The sequence below is a fragment of the Peromyscus eremicus genome, chromosome 14 (assembly GCF_949786415.1).
Source record: "Peromyscus eremicus chromosome 14, PerEre_H2_v1, whole genome shotgun sequence".
NCBI classification, from domain to species: domain Eukaryota; kingdom Metazoa; phylum Chordata; class Mammalia; order Rodentia; family Cricetidae; genus Peromyscus; species Peromyscus eremicus.
In genome coordinates, this window is record NC_081430.1 from 4,852,637 (window position 1) to 4,869,627 (window position 16,991).

At 38.0% G+C, this 16,991-nt stretch overlaps 1 protein-coding gene across 1 annotated transcript in view; it reads right to left on the bottom strand.

Moving 5' to 3' along the window:
* Positions 1–1,304: 1,304 nt before the first annotated feature.
* Hdac9 (histone deacetylase 9) overlaps positions 1,305–16,991 on the bottom strand; it is a 157,768-nt gene continuing 142,081 nt past the window's right edge. Inside the window, exon 11 of the mRNA XM_059279554.1 lies at positions 1,305–2,083. Coding sequence (XP_059135537.1) covers positions 1,772–2,083 — 312 coding nt within the window. The 3' untranslated portion in view covers positions 1,305–1,771. The remainder of the gene's footprint in view (positions 2,084–16,991) is intronic.

The window sequence follows — 16,991 nt, forward strand, 5'->3', positions numbered from 1 at the left end:
TTTTAATATGAAGGAATAGATTAACCCAAACACAGTGATGACAGGGAGAATTACCTATTAGAAAGAGTTGTCAAATTATCAGAAGGACTTTCATTATGTGGAAAAACTTTTAACTTTCTAACTCTAGTTATGTTAATTTAATTCAAATGGAGACTTTTTAAAAAAGGATAATGTATCTTTAGCAGAAACATTTTAAAAGAAATATAGTTTTAAATGTCACAGCAAAATGTAAACAACACGTGCTAATAACATACAGTTGAACAATGTCTATATTTGGCAAAAGTGCTATGTCTCCTTGAAACAGGATACTACACCTTAAAATACCATGGATCAAGAAATATAAAAATTTTAATAGAAAAAAAGCTCAACGTCTCATGAAGATTCTAGGTCAATTTGGATTATCCATATTAAAGGGGTCTCAATACAGCATACGTTTAACTAGCTTAACAAAGGTAAACCCATAAAAGCAGGCAACCACATCAGAAGGGAATATGAAGGAAATGTTCTGGCAAATAGCTTCCGTAAAGGCTTCCCTATTCGTGGTGTGATTTTCCTAGACAATAAATCAATTCATAGAACACCCTTGAAAAACAGAAAGAGTAGAACACTATCCTTGGATTCTTTTTCCTACATTCCCCAGTACATGAATCACTTGGACTTCCTGTTTCCACAAGACATTTCCTATCCCTTCCCAGAATTGCTTTTCTATAGAACAGCAGGAACCTGACAAAGAGCTGACTTAAATAAACATTATCTCTGTTGCCTTCAAAATTGTTTGTATTTTTATAGCATCAAAGGACATAGTCCTTCTGGAGGTGTGTCACATACAAGCAGATTCTTCTGTAAAACCCAACATTCAGATTTTTTTATTTGTCAAAATGATATGGTATATACCATGGAACTGTATGCAAGAGATTCTAATGATATCAAGTATAAACATGAGTCACCCTGTTGTAAAACTGGTTTTAATCTGATATCAGGTGGTAGTCATACTACATTTCTGCAGCTGTGCATACATCACAGCATCTGCTTGGACCACAGGGCTGCACATTACTTCTCACCAACTTTTGCCTCAGTTCCATTTGATCTCTTTCAGTACACAGCATCAGTAAATTACACAAGGTTTAAGAAATGTGCAATGCTGTGTCAGACATAATGTAATGTTCAAAACAGAACCTCAGTGTGCGCCTCGACTTAAAACCACCTGAACTGATAAGACTTTCAGTTGTAATCTACACAATAACCTAGAGCTCCTGGCATGGGAACCACATTTCTACTTAACAAAAAAAGAGAGGAAAGGGGGGCGGGGGGCAGACTACCTCCAACAGTGTTCAAGACTATGGTATGATACAGTATGTACAGTTGTATGAAAAATGAATTCTATATGTTAAAAAACATCATATCTAACAGAATGCTTCATTGATCAGGCTAGGAGACTATATTCTGTACTCACAGACCTCAGCAGATAACACTAAAAACAACGAGTTCATTTTCCCTAAAAGGAACTGTTGTATCGGGCTCTGAGATGGTTTAAAGCCTATTAATTACCTGGATATTATATAGCATAATTTTAGTGTAACAGGTATTTTTTTTTTACCAGTGAAGGTTCAATAAAACCTTGATACCCATACCCATCCAGAGATCAGTATAGAGTGATCTTTATATAGAAAAAAATCATTTTACCTGTTTTAGAATTCTTAAACACTAAAATCAGAGATATACGCTGATAGGAAATGATAACCATTTACGAAAATTTGCAATACATTTATGTTCAAATAATGACTTTAATTACAAATCCTGGAGCTAAATCTTTGCCTATTACCTGTTGCATAAAAGCAGCCTGCTCCCCACATTCCATTTCCTGAATCTGAGCATCTTCATCGCTGTCCACTGGTTCCTCTTTGACCTTCACAGCCCCAACTTGTCCCAGTGTGTCATCCACACAAGCACTGCTGCTGCTCCTAGTGCTGATGTCGCTAGAGGTTGCTCTGTCTTCCATGGACTGGTCCCCCTGCAGCTCCTCCTCTGCTTCTTCCAGGTGGCTGCCTGGTTGCTTCAGTTGTTCAATAGATTTCGAAAGCAGCTAGAAGAGAGTGTTCAGGGGTTCAAAAGTCAATAGTCCTTGATGTAACAGATTCAAGTTATATTCTCATTTTAAATAACTCAACTTGAGCTAGAAAATGCTGGAGACGTTACGGGGGGAAAGGTAAATAAACTATGTCCATGGAAGCTACAAAACTTTCACAAGGACATATTTCACAAGGCTACTTAATATAAATAAATTGAAAATACTACTTTTCTCAAGAAAGGATGAAGTTAGTGTAGAAGCTCTTCAAACTCACATTTCAGCAAATCTTATCCGCTAGAAAATCTCCAACATAAATGTTAGTAGTGCTTTATAACTGATTTTCTACTACCCAGATGATCAAATCATAACAGCAATTCAGAAATAAAATTCTAAGATACAAAAATATTCATTGTGGAATTCTAAAGTTTAAAAAAGTCAATGATCTTTACCATTTTGGAAGGGCATAATATTTTATGAGTGGACCCAAACAATTAATTAAGAAGTAAACAAGGAATTAGATTACAAATGAAACATTCTTAGATACTTTAGTTATTTGGCTAAGTCAATACATGTGTAACTAGTTTGCCAATCATCCTAGTTAGCAGCATATGTATAATGTAACCACAGGAGAAAACCTACATTTTTTTCTGTATAAAATTTTAGTTTATGTCATATTCACATATAACTAGGTTTAAAAATCTAAACATGTTTAAATGTTTGAATAAAAATTTCCTCAAACTTTGAAGGGCAACCTCTTTAGATGTCATGTGGTCCATCCACCTCAAGCAGCCCTGAACATGATGACGCAACCCTTAAATCTGACTCGGTGGATGTATATTGGGAGTTTCCATTATTTTTTTCAACAGTTATTTATGTAGTGCCAATTACATTGAAGCTACTGCTAATGACTGGAAAATTTGGCATGCCTTCATTCTACAAGCCCAGGTTTTAGTACATTATAAAGGAGTAAGACAGTTAAATTTTGATCTCACGTTTATGTGTCAAACATTTTATTTTTAATATATAACAAAAACCTTAAAGAATAAGCTCTGGGTGTGATAATAGCACTGTGAATATACAGGTGGGCACGGGAGTAGAGTGAGATGGCTTGAAGGCATTGCTGGGAAGGTGTTCTGTTTGGGATGAAGGCTGAAAAGGAGGTGGGTACACTGAAAATATTTTGTAAAAACTGTCACAGCTCACACTATATTTTGGTGGAGAATAAGAATATATAGAAATGAGCTATAATACAATAAGACCCACATATCTCCAAGCCCAGCAGAGATGATCAAGCCAAGAAAATACATACCAAATTAAAAACCTTATCAAAATGAAGAAAGAAAATTTCAATATCCATGTCCTTTGTGATGACAACTTAATTCTATTATTCCTGGGTAGTCAGCATAAGGAGAAAATTCAGCCCATCATGCTTAAACATCTTTAAGTACATTTTAGAAAACTATTTTCTATCCAATTGTCCTAGTCCTGAACACTAATCAGCAATTCCTGTCTTAAATACATAATTGTTTGCACACTGCTGAGAGTTTGGAGAATGGACACTACTATGGCTTTGAATTCTGGCTACGTAACTGTAGGAACACATGTCCTGCAGTTTGGGGAGAAAGAACATGCAGGACCACAGAAAATGAGGGAAAAAAGTAAAGAAAAAGTCTTTTTTCAGTGGAAACAGTGGAGTTAGGAAAACTATTCTTCAGAGAGATGACACCAGGCAGGTCTGTTGTAATCATCACCATCACTTACCCTGGACTACATAGCCAAGATCTACTAGAGGAGTTTCATGAGGAGAAAAGACTGATTTGAGAAAAGGAGAAGACAGCTCAAAGGGCCTTCAAAGAAAATATTTCCAAGAAGACGACCGAAGTTGTCTTCTGAACAGAAGCTCAATGAACCATGGAAAATCTCCTCTTGATACCACAGCTTCACTGGAGAAATGAGTGGGAGATGCCGGCCTGTCAGAAAACACTGAAAAGGGGACCAAAGGCACTGGCCAAGCCGAACCTCATACAGGCATCCAAACTATATTGCCAGTAACAGCTTCACGTGGATAACAGACAAAAAACAACAACGGGTATGGGGTTTGTGGCCAAGGGAAGTGACAGCCACTTGTAAGAGTCTGGCTGGACAGTCCACAGCACAAGAGATGTTATGGCAAAGGTCCCTGCTCAATGGAGGGCAATTCTGAGCAGCTTCCCGGACCCACTCCCTTCTCATGGGTCATTCTCAAATGTCCCTAGGGAAGCCGTTCCTCAACAACACTCCCGTGTCCTCTGAGCCATATTCCCGCTGATATCACTTGCCTCGGTAGCTTGCTTCCTACCTTGCAGGACCAAGTTCAGACGGAACTGCTTTTGACTCCCATGCTCTCTTCAGCATGTGTTGTAATGGACACCTGCTAGAGTGTGGCTTTCTCGTCTGCACACAAACAACACCCCATTGAATTCCTCTATCTCCCCAGTTAATCAGCTCCAACCCTTGTCCCTGGCTCACCAGACTGCCTCTCTTCTCAGATCTTTCTCTTCTCTTCTCTTCTTGCTGGTACTTTCGCTTGTTATTTCATTCAGAAAACACAAGCACCCAAAGAACATCTCCAGACTCTTTACAGGCTGGGACAACAGTGCTCTTGCTGCTACAATTAACAGGACATTTGTTCCCTATCTCAGTCAAGCCTTTGACTTGTGTCCTGGACCCCAGTATCTGATATCTTTCACTCTTATTATGATTTTCCCCTCTTCTCTGGGCTATTCTCACCGTTATATTTTCATAGACATCATCCATCTGACAGAAGAACCTCTCCTTCCACCATATACATCTCCCTTCACAACAGAACTTGAATTCCCTCTCTTTGTTATCACTTTTCTTTTTTCATTCACTTTAAAAGCTATGTCAATTAGGTTTTCATCCAAACCATTTGACTCACGTCTTTCTTGTTGAGCTCAATAATTACAGCAAGAGGTAAATTCAGGTGGGCATTGTAAGAAATATTTTTTTAAATTTTCATTTATGATGTATGTGCTTGTCATTACGCATTGTGGAATAGTAGTTGAAGATGTGTTACATTTGTTTATGCTGTGGAACATTTGTTTAGTGATGCAAAGATGTGTTGCATTCTTTTATGTTGCATTTGTTTAACTCTGTGAAGCTTTGTTACTTTGCCTGTCTAAAACATGTGATTGGTCTGATAAAAAGCTGAACAGCCAATAGCTAGGCAGGAAAGGAAAAATAGGTGGAGCTGGTAGGTAGAGGGAAGAGGTGAGATCAGGGAGGACAAAGGAAGGAGAGAGGACATCAGAACTGTCCACCAAGCTACACAGCAAGCCATAGAATAAGAAGTAAAGAAAGGTATAGAGAACAGAGAAAGATAAAAGCCCAGAGACAAAAGGTAGATGGGATAATTTAAGTTAAGAAAAGCTGGCTAGAAACAAGGCAAGCTAAGACTGGGTGTTTATGAGTAATAATAAGTCTTTGTATGATTATTTAGGAGCTGGGTGGTTTGCCCCCCCAAAGAGTAAAAGAGTTAAAAAAAAAACAAACCTAACTACAATTATGAGCATGCCATGTGCATGGGTGACAGTAGAGGGCATTGGGTTGGGTCCTTTGGAGCTGGATTTACAGATGTATGTGAGGTGGCCAAGCATGGCACAGGTGCTAGAAACATTGAGTCATCTCTCTTCTACCTGCCCTCACCCCCACCCTCTATGGCCATTTAAACAGGAGATTGACAGGTGTCAGGGAAGGTAGAGTGATGAAGTCAAACAAGATGCAAATAACACCACCTTGGAAAGGGAGAAACTGTGCTCACTAGTGCTGGAGAACGGTATTATTTACTAGAATAGAATTTCTCATCACTGGTAAGCATGTTAAAGTAAACTCAGATATGACTCTGAGTGTTCAGAGAACATATATGTACTTTTAACAGACAATTTTCTGAAATTTGAACTTTTAATGTGTTTATAAGATCTTGGAAACACCTAGAGATCACCTCATCTAGTCCAGGAATCCAATTGACTTAGTATTTACAAATTCACTGACAAAGACACATACATGGCATTGCAGTTACACTTTTTAATGTGCAGCTGAGAAACAACACTGCTTGTTATAGTGAGTCCCTGACTTCATCTCTCCTTCTGCGGTATTAGCAGGAAGAGACGGATAAAAGCATTCACAGTGAACGATGTTGCCATTACTTGGTCATAAAGTCACATGGCAAATGGTTTTTTTCCCAGACCAGAATTCCACCAGGGTTTGTAGAATAAATGCTTCCTGACAGAACAGCAGTTTATGAGTGGAAATCATATATGTATGAAATGTTGGAGTTGAAAAATGCTAATCACATCCCCAAACTCTTATTTTATGAAGAAGGAATCACTATTCAAAAAAAAAAAAAAAAAAAAAAACAGTGCCATCCTCGTGAACACAAAGGGAGAATTTGTGACTTTAAAAAGAAAACATTGTATATTCGTCCTGTCTATGTTCTCTTCTACAGCAGTGACCTTGTGATGGCAATTGAGCAGTGTAAACAGCTCCACTGGATCTAGCGCACTCCAAACACATATCCAATACTTTCCAAAACCACTTAGCTAGAAAATATCTAAAAGGCATCAAAAACTTTCCAGGAGCACCAAGATAATCTCTATTTCATCCACCCAAACAGGCATTCGCCTGAGTTTCCTCACTGAGTAAGCACCAACACCCGACTCCATGAACTACGAACCTAAACTCTACCTTGTCTCCCTTGCATTTCCATTGCATCAGTTAACAGCCCACAGCAATCTCAAAGTGGACCTTGTGTGCTGACACAGTTCTCCATCCCCACTGCCACTCCTGTAGTGGTAAGCGTTATCACTTTCCCCTGAGCTACAAGACGCTCAACTCTGGCTTTCCTTTAGTGCTGAATCTTTTCAACATTGCAGCTCTAATAATCATTTCCAACTATGTTAGGTAACATCAGTTCTCAACATAGAACTGTCAGATAGCTTCCCACCATGTTTACAATAACATCCAATTCTCCACAGGTGTTCCATGAACTGGCCCATATTATTTCCTTCAGTGCATTGTAAACTACCATTTCTGTGTTCCAGATACCCTGGCCTCTGCCCATCTTGTAAACATGAATATGCCATGCAGGCTTTTACATGAGACCTTGGCAGATTCTGTCCTTTTTACTTCCTCACAACTACATGCTTGATCTGGTTCCTTCAAGAATTTAATTGTATTACCATTTCACTAATATATATATAGTACAAGCCCAGATTATGGTCCTGCATTATGTTGTTATTTTTGTTAACAATTATAGTTATTTTTGTTTCTTACTGGAATTCAAATGTCACAGATCACAGGGTGAATGTCTTTCACCATTTTAGAACCAAGCACCTCATACACTGCATGGCACCTAGCTGGAACACCACAAATATCTGCAAACTTAATGCTTCATAGCAAAACTTTCATACTTTCGTCCTCGGGCTATGATGTAAAGTACTGTGTGCCTGGTCAATATCCTCCCCTTTTTCATCTGAGGAATGCAGGTGCTCTCTGAGAACATTTACAACACATAATCAGACAAAGGGGACATCTTGAAGCCAGTTTCATGAGATATAGATGTACAGAGGGGGTTAACTTTCATTTCTTATTTTAGTTTAGGTATATGACTGAAGCTGTTTTCATTTAAACACATTTGCCAGAGTGGAAAAATTAGCAATTAACATCAGCAAGGAAAATCTACAAACAAAAGTCACAGAGAAATTCTGCCTGCCACTTTTGACTTATTTCAGATTTTTAAAATGAACAGTTACTTCATACTATTTGTAAGTATTCAGATTATGCTGTTTTCTATGTGTTTTTGAACTCCAAATACAACCATTACGAAGATGGTACAGCTAACCCTTTCCTAATTTGCACTGCCGCTGAGTGGCCACAGATGTGGTGAGATGTCTGCTTACTCTCAGTGGGGTGGCAGGGTCTCTCTTTAGTTGAACATCTGGAGGTGATCCCCCAGCAAAGTCAGCCTGTTGCCTTGCTGGCTAGAAAACAGGAGATGAAACATCTGTGTGACAGATAAATGCACGAGCCTGTGTGAATCTCTGCCGGGTCCCCATCTGTAAAACATACTGTGTGCTGTCCATCTGACCCCAGGTGAGTCACTCTGGTGGGGACTCCAGCTGAGATGAAGACAGAGGCTACACAGCATCTCTCTCCCTTTAACCTGAGTTCTTGCTCATCTGTCACTGTGCCCCTAAGTCTTCCTATCACTGCTGCCATTGTTCAGACTCTGAGAAGCCACAGCAGTGCAGGGACATACTGGGATGCGGTCACCCATGACAGACACACGCTCACATAAGTATTCTTCTAAGAACTATGGCAAATGGTCCAAATATCTTGTCTTCAAGTAAGGAATTCAGCTAAACTTTTTGATTCTTATCTATACCTCCCAGGGTTAGACTCAATCCATAGTTTCAGTGTTTTACATTTCATGACAAAATCACATATTCCATTGATACATTCTATAAATTGATTAAATACTGGTTGAAAGTTGTATTGCTAATTTCATCATATTAACACATTAAGCTCATTGCTATGAAAGTTATATTGCTTGGTTCCAACGCTATAAATACAGTACCAGCATGAGTGCTTTTTATTGTAATAGCTAAAATTCTATAATTTAAGTACTCCCAACAAAATCCTTCATTTGCCCACCAAAATCTTCATTTATGACCCATGAACTAAAAATGGTCTTAAGGGATAAACCTCCTTTTGATTACTGACGGCTTTCTGACACCGTGGACGACCTAGCAAGCATGGGTAACTTGATGTAACTGTTCTGCAAAACAACCCTCAAGCAGCTCATCATTTTTAAAAATTCTGTCTCAAATTTTAAGACAGATTTTACTCAGTGCAAGCCTGTCTTTTTCCCCCGTTTTCTTTTAAATAAACGTAATATTCTTCTTTTGGAAAATAAGACCTTTCCCTTAAGCTCCAAGGAAACTAGACTTAAAAATAATGATAAAACTCTGTCTCAATTCACAAATAGATTAGGTATGTACCAACTGTTCTCAAAACAACATGCAGAACTTGGAGGACTTTCAAACCAAGAGGTCTACTTAGAGAGGAACGCCGTCCGCAAGCCAGAAGATGCCGTGCCATTTCGCTTCTGTGCCTCTTAGAGAAATGATCACTGGAGCCAGAGTGAAGGACAAGAGGGCAGCATCTCTGAATTCTCATTCACTGCTGATGTAACTCCAGACCGCCATACAGCCTTTCTTACTGAGATGCACACTAATCTGAAGGACCAAGTGGATTTGGATAAATTCACCTGTATCTTTTTAATGATTATCTAGACAGTGCCTGCAATGAAGACAGCTGCCTCCCCTCTCAGAACTTCGTAACGTTTCTGGAAAGAAGATTTCCAGTTAGCTACTTTTGAGTAAATCGTCCATCTGGTTTTTCATTCCTTCAACCATTAATTTATTAAGTATTAACTGTGAGGCCCTGGGAAGACACTGGTCAACGAACCAAGCTCTCAGACCTGAGTAGGGGACATGGACATAAGAACTGACAATGGGACTTAGTATGTCATAAAATGAGGAGGAAGGACAGTTTAGACTGAAGCTCCTCAGTAGGGAAAGTCGAGTCGGGCTGGATCACAGTGACGAGATCATCTCCAGAGAAGACCAAGAGGACATACAGACCATGCGACAGTCACCTTAGAGGATCTAATTTGAGAGGTAAAGACAGATACAAGACTGAACTTTCAGAAAATACAGTCTTTAGCAGAAGAATAGATTTCTTAAGAGTTTTTCTTTAGAACACTAGCTGTCCTCCACACCTTGTTGTTGTTTTTTATAATAACACTGTCATTTTATATCCATTAATATAGTATTGGAATTTATCCTTCATAATCTCTTTTCCAATATTCAGCTGGTAAAACATTTAACACATTTTCTCCTTTTACTCTTTAGGAGAAAAGGTACAATGCACATTGGGAAGTAGCAGTTTGATTTCTATGCTTGGTGGCTTTGCAGGGGTCTCAGTACAGACAGCAGCTCAATGCGAGTGTCTTCCAATCACTCCCCACCTCCCTTCCTCGATCTCTTGCCATCTCCACGCTGATCAACCCTTCCCTCCTGGAAACTAGAAACAGTACAGGCACTATTTAAGAATGGAGCTGGAAAGCCTGAATGGCGGTGATTGAAGGAAGAGGGACAGACAGTAAGCCTACAACTTCATTTTTTTGGAGAATGACCCAAATATAGACTTTATTTGGAATTTTTCTATTTTCAAATGTGACCAGAAGTTGGGAGTCCTAAGACACTAAGAATGCCCACACAGACAGCTCACAACCTGGGTCTTGCACTGTAGGCTGATGTTTTATGATCCTGAAAGTAATTTCTGGAGCATTCTGTAGGGTAAACCAGTTAGCGCTTTTGTTTTTATGCTCTCAAAAAAATTCCTGTGCTTGTGATATGTCTTATTTTCCATCCTTAGTTAAAAAAGGATTACTTTGCCAGGAGGTGCAATAGAAACTGGCTACAGAGGAATGGAAGGAGGGAAATTGGGGGAATCATTCTATGCAGCAATTGTGGTGATTGTACGACTATACGGATCTGTCAAAACTCATTGAAGTGTGTAGCAAAAAAACATGTTTTACTGTGTGGAAATTACACTTCAATAAAAATCTTGATTTCCAACCACAATATTGTTCTGAAGAGAAAACAAAGCCTGCTTCATGATGAACACACACTCACAGAAGGGAGCTGAAGCAGAAGATGGTGGTTTGTTTACAACGAAGGATGGGTATTGAGGCAAGTGGTATAATGTGTGCAGTGGAGACATTCTACAACTTTCAGACAACCATTCTCTTGACCTAATAAGGAAAACAGAACTATAATGCTGTCTAAGAATACACATGCTGTGGTTAGCACAGGGATTGCCATGTTTATAAAACTCTGTCATGAACATCCTCTCAAGCCATCCTCCTCTCTAAGCCTTTGAAATTTGTTCATTAGAGAATGATCAGACACAGTGTTGAATACTCTCACCAAAGTTGCAGGACTAACAAATAATTACATGAGGTTTCAGAAATGTCCCTCAGAGGGACCATTAATTGGCCTCAGTTTTGCAGTTCATGTGGGTTCTGTGTTCTACATGACCTTCTTCGGCTGTAGTTAACAGTGTACAGGTCTATGGGACATTCAAGGAAAAGAACCCACTTTCTTTCATTTTCTTTACACTCTTAGCATAATTGTTGTAAGTGGGCCAGATCTCTTGTGGGGCATCATTAGTTCTTCTGTGCTAGCACTAACTTTGTAGAATTGAGGTTCTGTGGCTGGATATACAATCAATAGCAGGAGCGCGATGGGACATGCAGGCTGTGGGGTTGCAGATCTGGGTAAGACTCATCCTAGGGCAACAAGAACATTCTAGAACAGATGACAGTTTAGGATCCTATGACCTCTTAGGCTTGAACTAATATTTATAGAAAGAGCTGAGGCATGAAGAAAGTATGGAACTAAATTTGAGGACTTAAAAGTTACTCAAACCCCTAAGAAAGAAACTGCTGTACACTTGCGGTTCTCATTTCTATAGATCACTTAAGCTATATTAAAAATTCCTTATCCAGACTTAATTATTTCAGTCTGTCAAACGGAACTATTTGTCAAAGTTAAGAAGCAACCAAATTATTTAGCATTGCTTTCCCTTTGAATTGCCTGGAATCCACATGAGCCACACTATTCACATGGCTTCTGTCCCCAGACAATTTTCTTTCCCCTGGCTGCTTACCTCATAGTACTATTCAGCTATTTTTTTTATTATTCAATAAAAGTGCCTCTGAGTATATTAATGTGTAGATTGGAAAATAAAGGTTGAGGTCTCTTCCCTTGATGCCACAGCTATGAAAGCAACACTGGAGATGTTTATGAAGACTAGACATTAATCCACTGGAATGGTCATTTAGTTTCATTTCCAAACACAAGATTTCATCATATCTAATAATAAAGCAACAAGCAATTTTCTGTATATTATAAACCATCAAGTTGTAATTATATAGTGAAATGCTTTTATATAAATTTTCCATGGTGATGCAAGCTGGTTTTGTAGCAGAAGTGGATTTTTCTTTTTAAAGCACACTACATACCTACAAGGATCTATTTATGTTGGCCTAATCATGTCAAAACAGAATCTATTTAAGAGAAAAGTCAAAGTTTCTTTTATAAACCTCAATAGATAGATAAATAATCGAGGAGGCTTTTCACTGTAAGAAAAACTGCTTTCAGTGTGTGCTAATGTTTTTGAAGCCACTATCCATCTAATGGGTAAAATGTAATCCTAAATTGGTGATTAAAAGACTCTGCGTGGAAACAAGCTGTCAGATGGATGGGGAGAAATGAATCCTGACAAGAGTAATGCCTACTTTCCTAAATGAAAGGACTGTTCAAGTTTCTACTCATCAGGTTCTTAAGACTTACAACAAGGCATTTTCCAACCACCCATAGAAGAGATGCCAACATTTGCATTTCAGTAGATCACGATGAAGTCAGTAAACTTTCAGCTTTGGGCTTGCTCAGAACTCCTGGGAGAAGACAGTCTGTCCAGCATAAAACATAGCCATGTGGCAGCATGCAAGAAAGAAGCAAAATGTGACCTGTCTGCAGCTAGGCTCAGCACTACATGCACATGTACGGTGAGCCATTTACAAGCCTTGCTCCAACAAGACATCTGAAAGCCCCAATGCCAAGGCCACCTATGAGGACTGCCATGCGAGTGAGTACCTGGATGGAAGGCAATGCCAGGAAGATGGAAGCAGTGTGGGGATAGGAGTTCTTCATTCTGGCGAGTCAAACGCAATACAAAATCACAGAGTAACCTTTTTTTTTTTTAATGCTTTTCTGCTTTGCTTTTAAATGTGAGTTCGCTAGCTTTGTAACATGAAACAGGAAGAGCCTTTTATCTGCTTATTGATAAGAACGTGACTGAAATCACTGACACAATAGTTGAGAACAGACTCCAGCTCTGTGGACAGGAAGTACTGTCAACTTTCTCAACTTGATGAAATCCCTGGAAACTGAACATTCTTGGTGGTTTTGTAAAGTAAGTCATTAAAGTTCAAGGGATAATGCATAGAAAGATGCTGGTACAGAGAATTCAGCTCATAGTAGATCCTGTATGTGAGACGGGGCTTGTGTTACTTAAGTATTACACTTGGGAAGCAGATGGTGGGGAGATGCTGGCCACAGGAAAGAAGCAGAAAAGTACACTAAGATGAAATGGTTCAGCACACAGAGCTGAGGTGGCTGCCGAACTTTAATTATACTTCAAAACTAAATCTCATAAGTAAATCAGAAATAGGATTATACTTATTAGAATAAACCTAATGTGAAGTATAGATTTGTTTCTGAATATGAAACTATGGCTTCATAAACAGTAAAATTTTAATAGATGTCTATAAGATTGTTGATCTTCAAAGTAGCTTTGGCAAATACATGCTGTTTCCAATAACACAAATAGTAATCCTATATTAGCACTCAATTCAGGAAGGGAATATACATGTGCTATGTTTGTATTTGACTACTGACAGGAAAGATACACTCTTAGGTTTCTGAGTATAAATGACTGGGGATAGGGAATGGTTATAAATCATTAGGGAGTATGGAGGATATGTAATATTGATTCATACAATTAATTAAAAGAAATTAATGAAACATATACTACTTGAATTGAGGGTTACAGTATCTTCCAGAATGTTAAGAAAATTCTCTATTTGCTCAGGTTTGGAGTTGAGCAGAACTGTATTTTGCCCTGCATGTCAGAATAGAACATCTCCCTGTCTTAATAAGGCAACACAGAACATCTGTTTGGCCTTCAACTTACTGGTCTTGTCTTAGACACATTTTTATTATGATAAAATAGCACTCATGTCAAAATGCCTAAATATCATGGTAATAAATAATAAATACTTATATCTAGACTGAACCTTGACATACATGAGATATCATCTCTTGAATTATATATGTTTTTTAAAAAATGTGTTGGCTGATATCCAGCCATAGGAATGGGTAAGATATTTAACACAGAGCCAGTAAAAAAGAAAAAGAAAAAATAAAAAAAGGAAAAGGAAGATTATAAACACAAAATAATCAAGAGGTAAGTAAACAAATCTCAAATATTATTTCCTCAAAGAAGTTCAGTTTCTGTCCTCTCACCTTCTGTCCTGATGCTGAACACACCGCATTAGTGTGTGAGCTCATCTTCTCCTTCCTTCCCTGAGCACAGGGTGCAGATTATTAGTGCCTAAGGAAGTGTCTACCCAAGTTCAATAGTGACCTGCTGAGTGAGTACGGGTATATGGACATGTGCGTCAAATACATATTAAAACTTCAGATCAAGTCCATTTCATGAGATGAATGTTTAAAAAGTAAATATCAGAGAATGTATGAAAATTGCAGTTATAGCTGAAACTCCTGGGCATGAGTCAATGTCATTTTATTAAAGCTATAAGAGAATGGGAGGGCAGGGGCTGTGAGATATCCGTGTTAAAGTACTCAACTCAAATGCCTAAAGGACATTCTGGAAAACAACACCCCATAGTGACAGGACTGTAGATGTGTGCTTTTATTAAACTATGTTTAAAAAAATCATCAATATGGGCAAGTGATTGTTATGTGTTTTCTTTTAACTCAATCATGGTTTATTTTCCTGAGGGTGAAAACTGGCAATATTTAAACTCAAAGTGGCCTCAGGAAAAAATTTCCCATGTCCTACTACTCTTTTTTTTGGGGCGGGGTGTTGTCTTTTATATTTTGGTGAAGTTTTCATTTTGAGGACTCTTTTTGCTTTCCAGTAGGGAAACAAAACACACTGGTGAAAGCAACTGCCTTCTTTTGGTTTTAGAATAAAGAAATTGTTTTTGTTTGTTTATTTGTTTTGTTTTTCTAAGGTTCACCAAAATGTAAGGCATCATAGTATCAACATACAATATACTGGCAATAAAAATGCACAATTTTGTTTTTGGAAAATGTCAAAAACAAATAAATGTAAGATATGATTTCTGCATGATTAAGCATCTCAAAATACCTTCCGTGGAAATAGAGTATTCAAACTCATGAACAGAGTGGTAAATCATTGTGAATGAGTTTCCTTTCTGATCTAGATCTATCCTTTCTTTCAAGGACCCTCATTATTTGCTGTCAGACACTACAATAAAAATGTTGTATTTCTGCTCACCTTTTGAGCATTTAAATTATGGCTATAAGAGGCAAATAATCCTGGAAGGCACAAACACCCCATGTGAATGGCATTGAAATAGAAACAACAAGTAGTTAAATCATCAGAGTGGGATTAATAACACGTGTACTACATATTTCTTGAGTTCTTCAATATTCAGTGAAAAACATTGTACCAAAAACATAAAGTAGAGGTTTTCTTCTAAACTTCCTAATGCAATTCAAATATATCATTGAAGGCCAACTATGTAACCAGATACTAGCTTAGAAATAGCCTTATTTTTAAAATACTTAATAAACTTATTTATATATTTAATTTAGTTTGTATTTATGTTTTTTTGTATGGGTGTGGATACGCACATGCCATAGGACACACGTGGAAGCCACAGGACAACTTGTAAGAGTCTGTTCTCTGCTTCTACCATGTGGGGCCTAGGATGGAACTCAGGCCGTCAGATGTGATGGCACACACATTTGAATGGATCATTTGACAGTTCTGATGCCATTATTTTTAACTATGTTCTTACTTCATATTTTTCTCTAAGTCCTCAAGGTGAAAAAAGCACTATAAAATGCTAAGAGACGTAAAGGAAGATATATTTTAAGCATGCCATTTGCACACCTACATTTTCACATATGCTTCTTTCCTGTTATGACTACTCATGAGTGAGGACCATGATTTTATGATGCCAACTATTGCTCCAGTTGGAATGGATTACATCAAGGTTCATCCATGATAATAGAAATGACAAAATTTTCTGCAGTTATTTCTTACTAATAATTATTCTAAAGAAATGGACAGAACACACATACATATATTATTATGCAGAAATTTAGTAACTCTTGGCATCTGAGTCATGGCACTAACCCAATAAAAAGTAAATATATATCTTCATCACCTTGGCAGAAGGGTGAACAGTAGTAACTCACTTCTTTATGGCTCTATTGGAAACACTTCAAAATACAATACAGGTCCAATATTTTTTTAATATGATTCTTCTCCATTTCCTTAGACAATTGAGGACAGCTAAAATATTTTCACAATCTAGAGAACATCCAGTGCGCATATGCCACTTGACTAAACATATGGAATATATATTTGGAGAAGAGCCAACTGGAGAACTGTTCGAATAATCCAAACGCCCGAGCTGAGAGGAGCTAACACACAGGGGTCAGCATGCACTTTGAAGTTCTCTGGCCTTCATTTTACCTAATTAAGACAGGATTTAATAATCAAACCACTGTATAAACGTCTACCTCAGAGTAAAGGTTTGTTTCTAATTTGGGGGAGAATTCTTAACAGATTCCAAGAAATCAGCCCCACATAGGAAAGGCTGCTGATAAGATTCGCTTTGCCTGTTGCCCGAATACAAATGCCTGCTTTTCATCTTAGTTTGATCCTGAGACTGAGCTTAGCATCCGCCTGTCAAATCTCTAGTGTGATACCAAAGAGAAAAAAAGTGCCATTAGCATCCCATCTGAAACATTGGCAATTCTGGGTCAGAAAGTTAATTCTAAAATGTTCTAAAGGAATTCATAAAAAACATGTTATTCCAAAGGGGCATACTTACTTAATTTATCAACAGCAAAATATATATCCAGGTACTTTGATAAATGTGAAAATGAATGCCAGTAAAGTATTAGCATGGTCCAATTTTACAAAGTTTGCCTATAAGTTTTATAAGCAA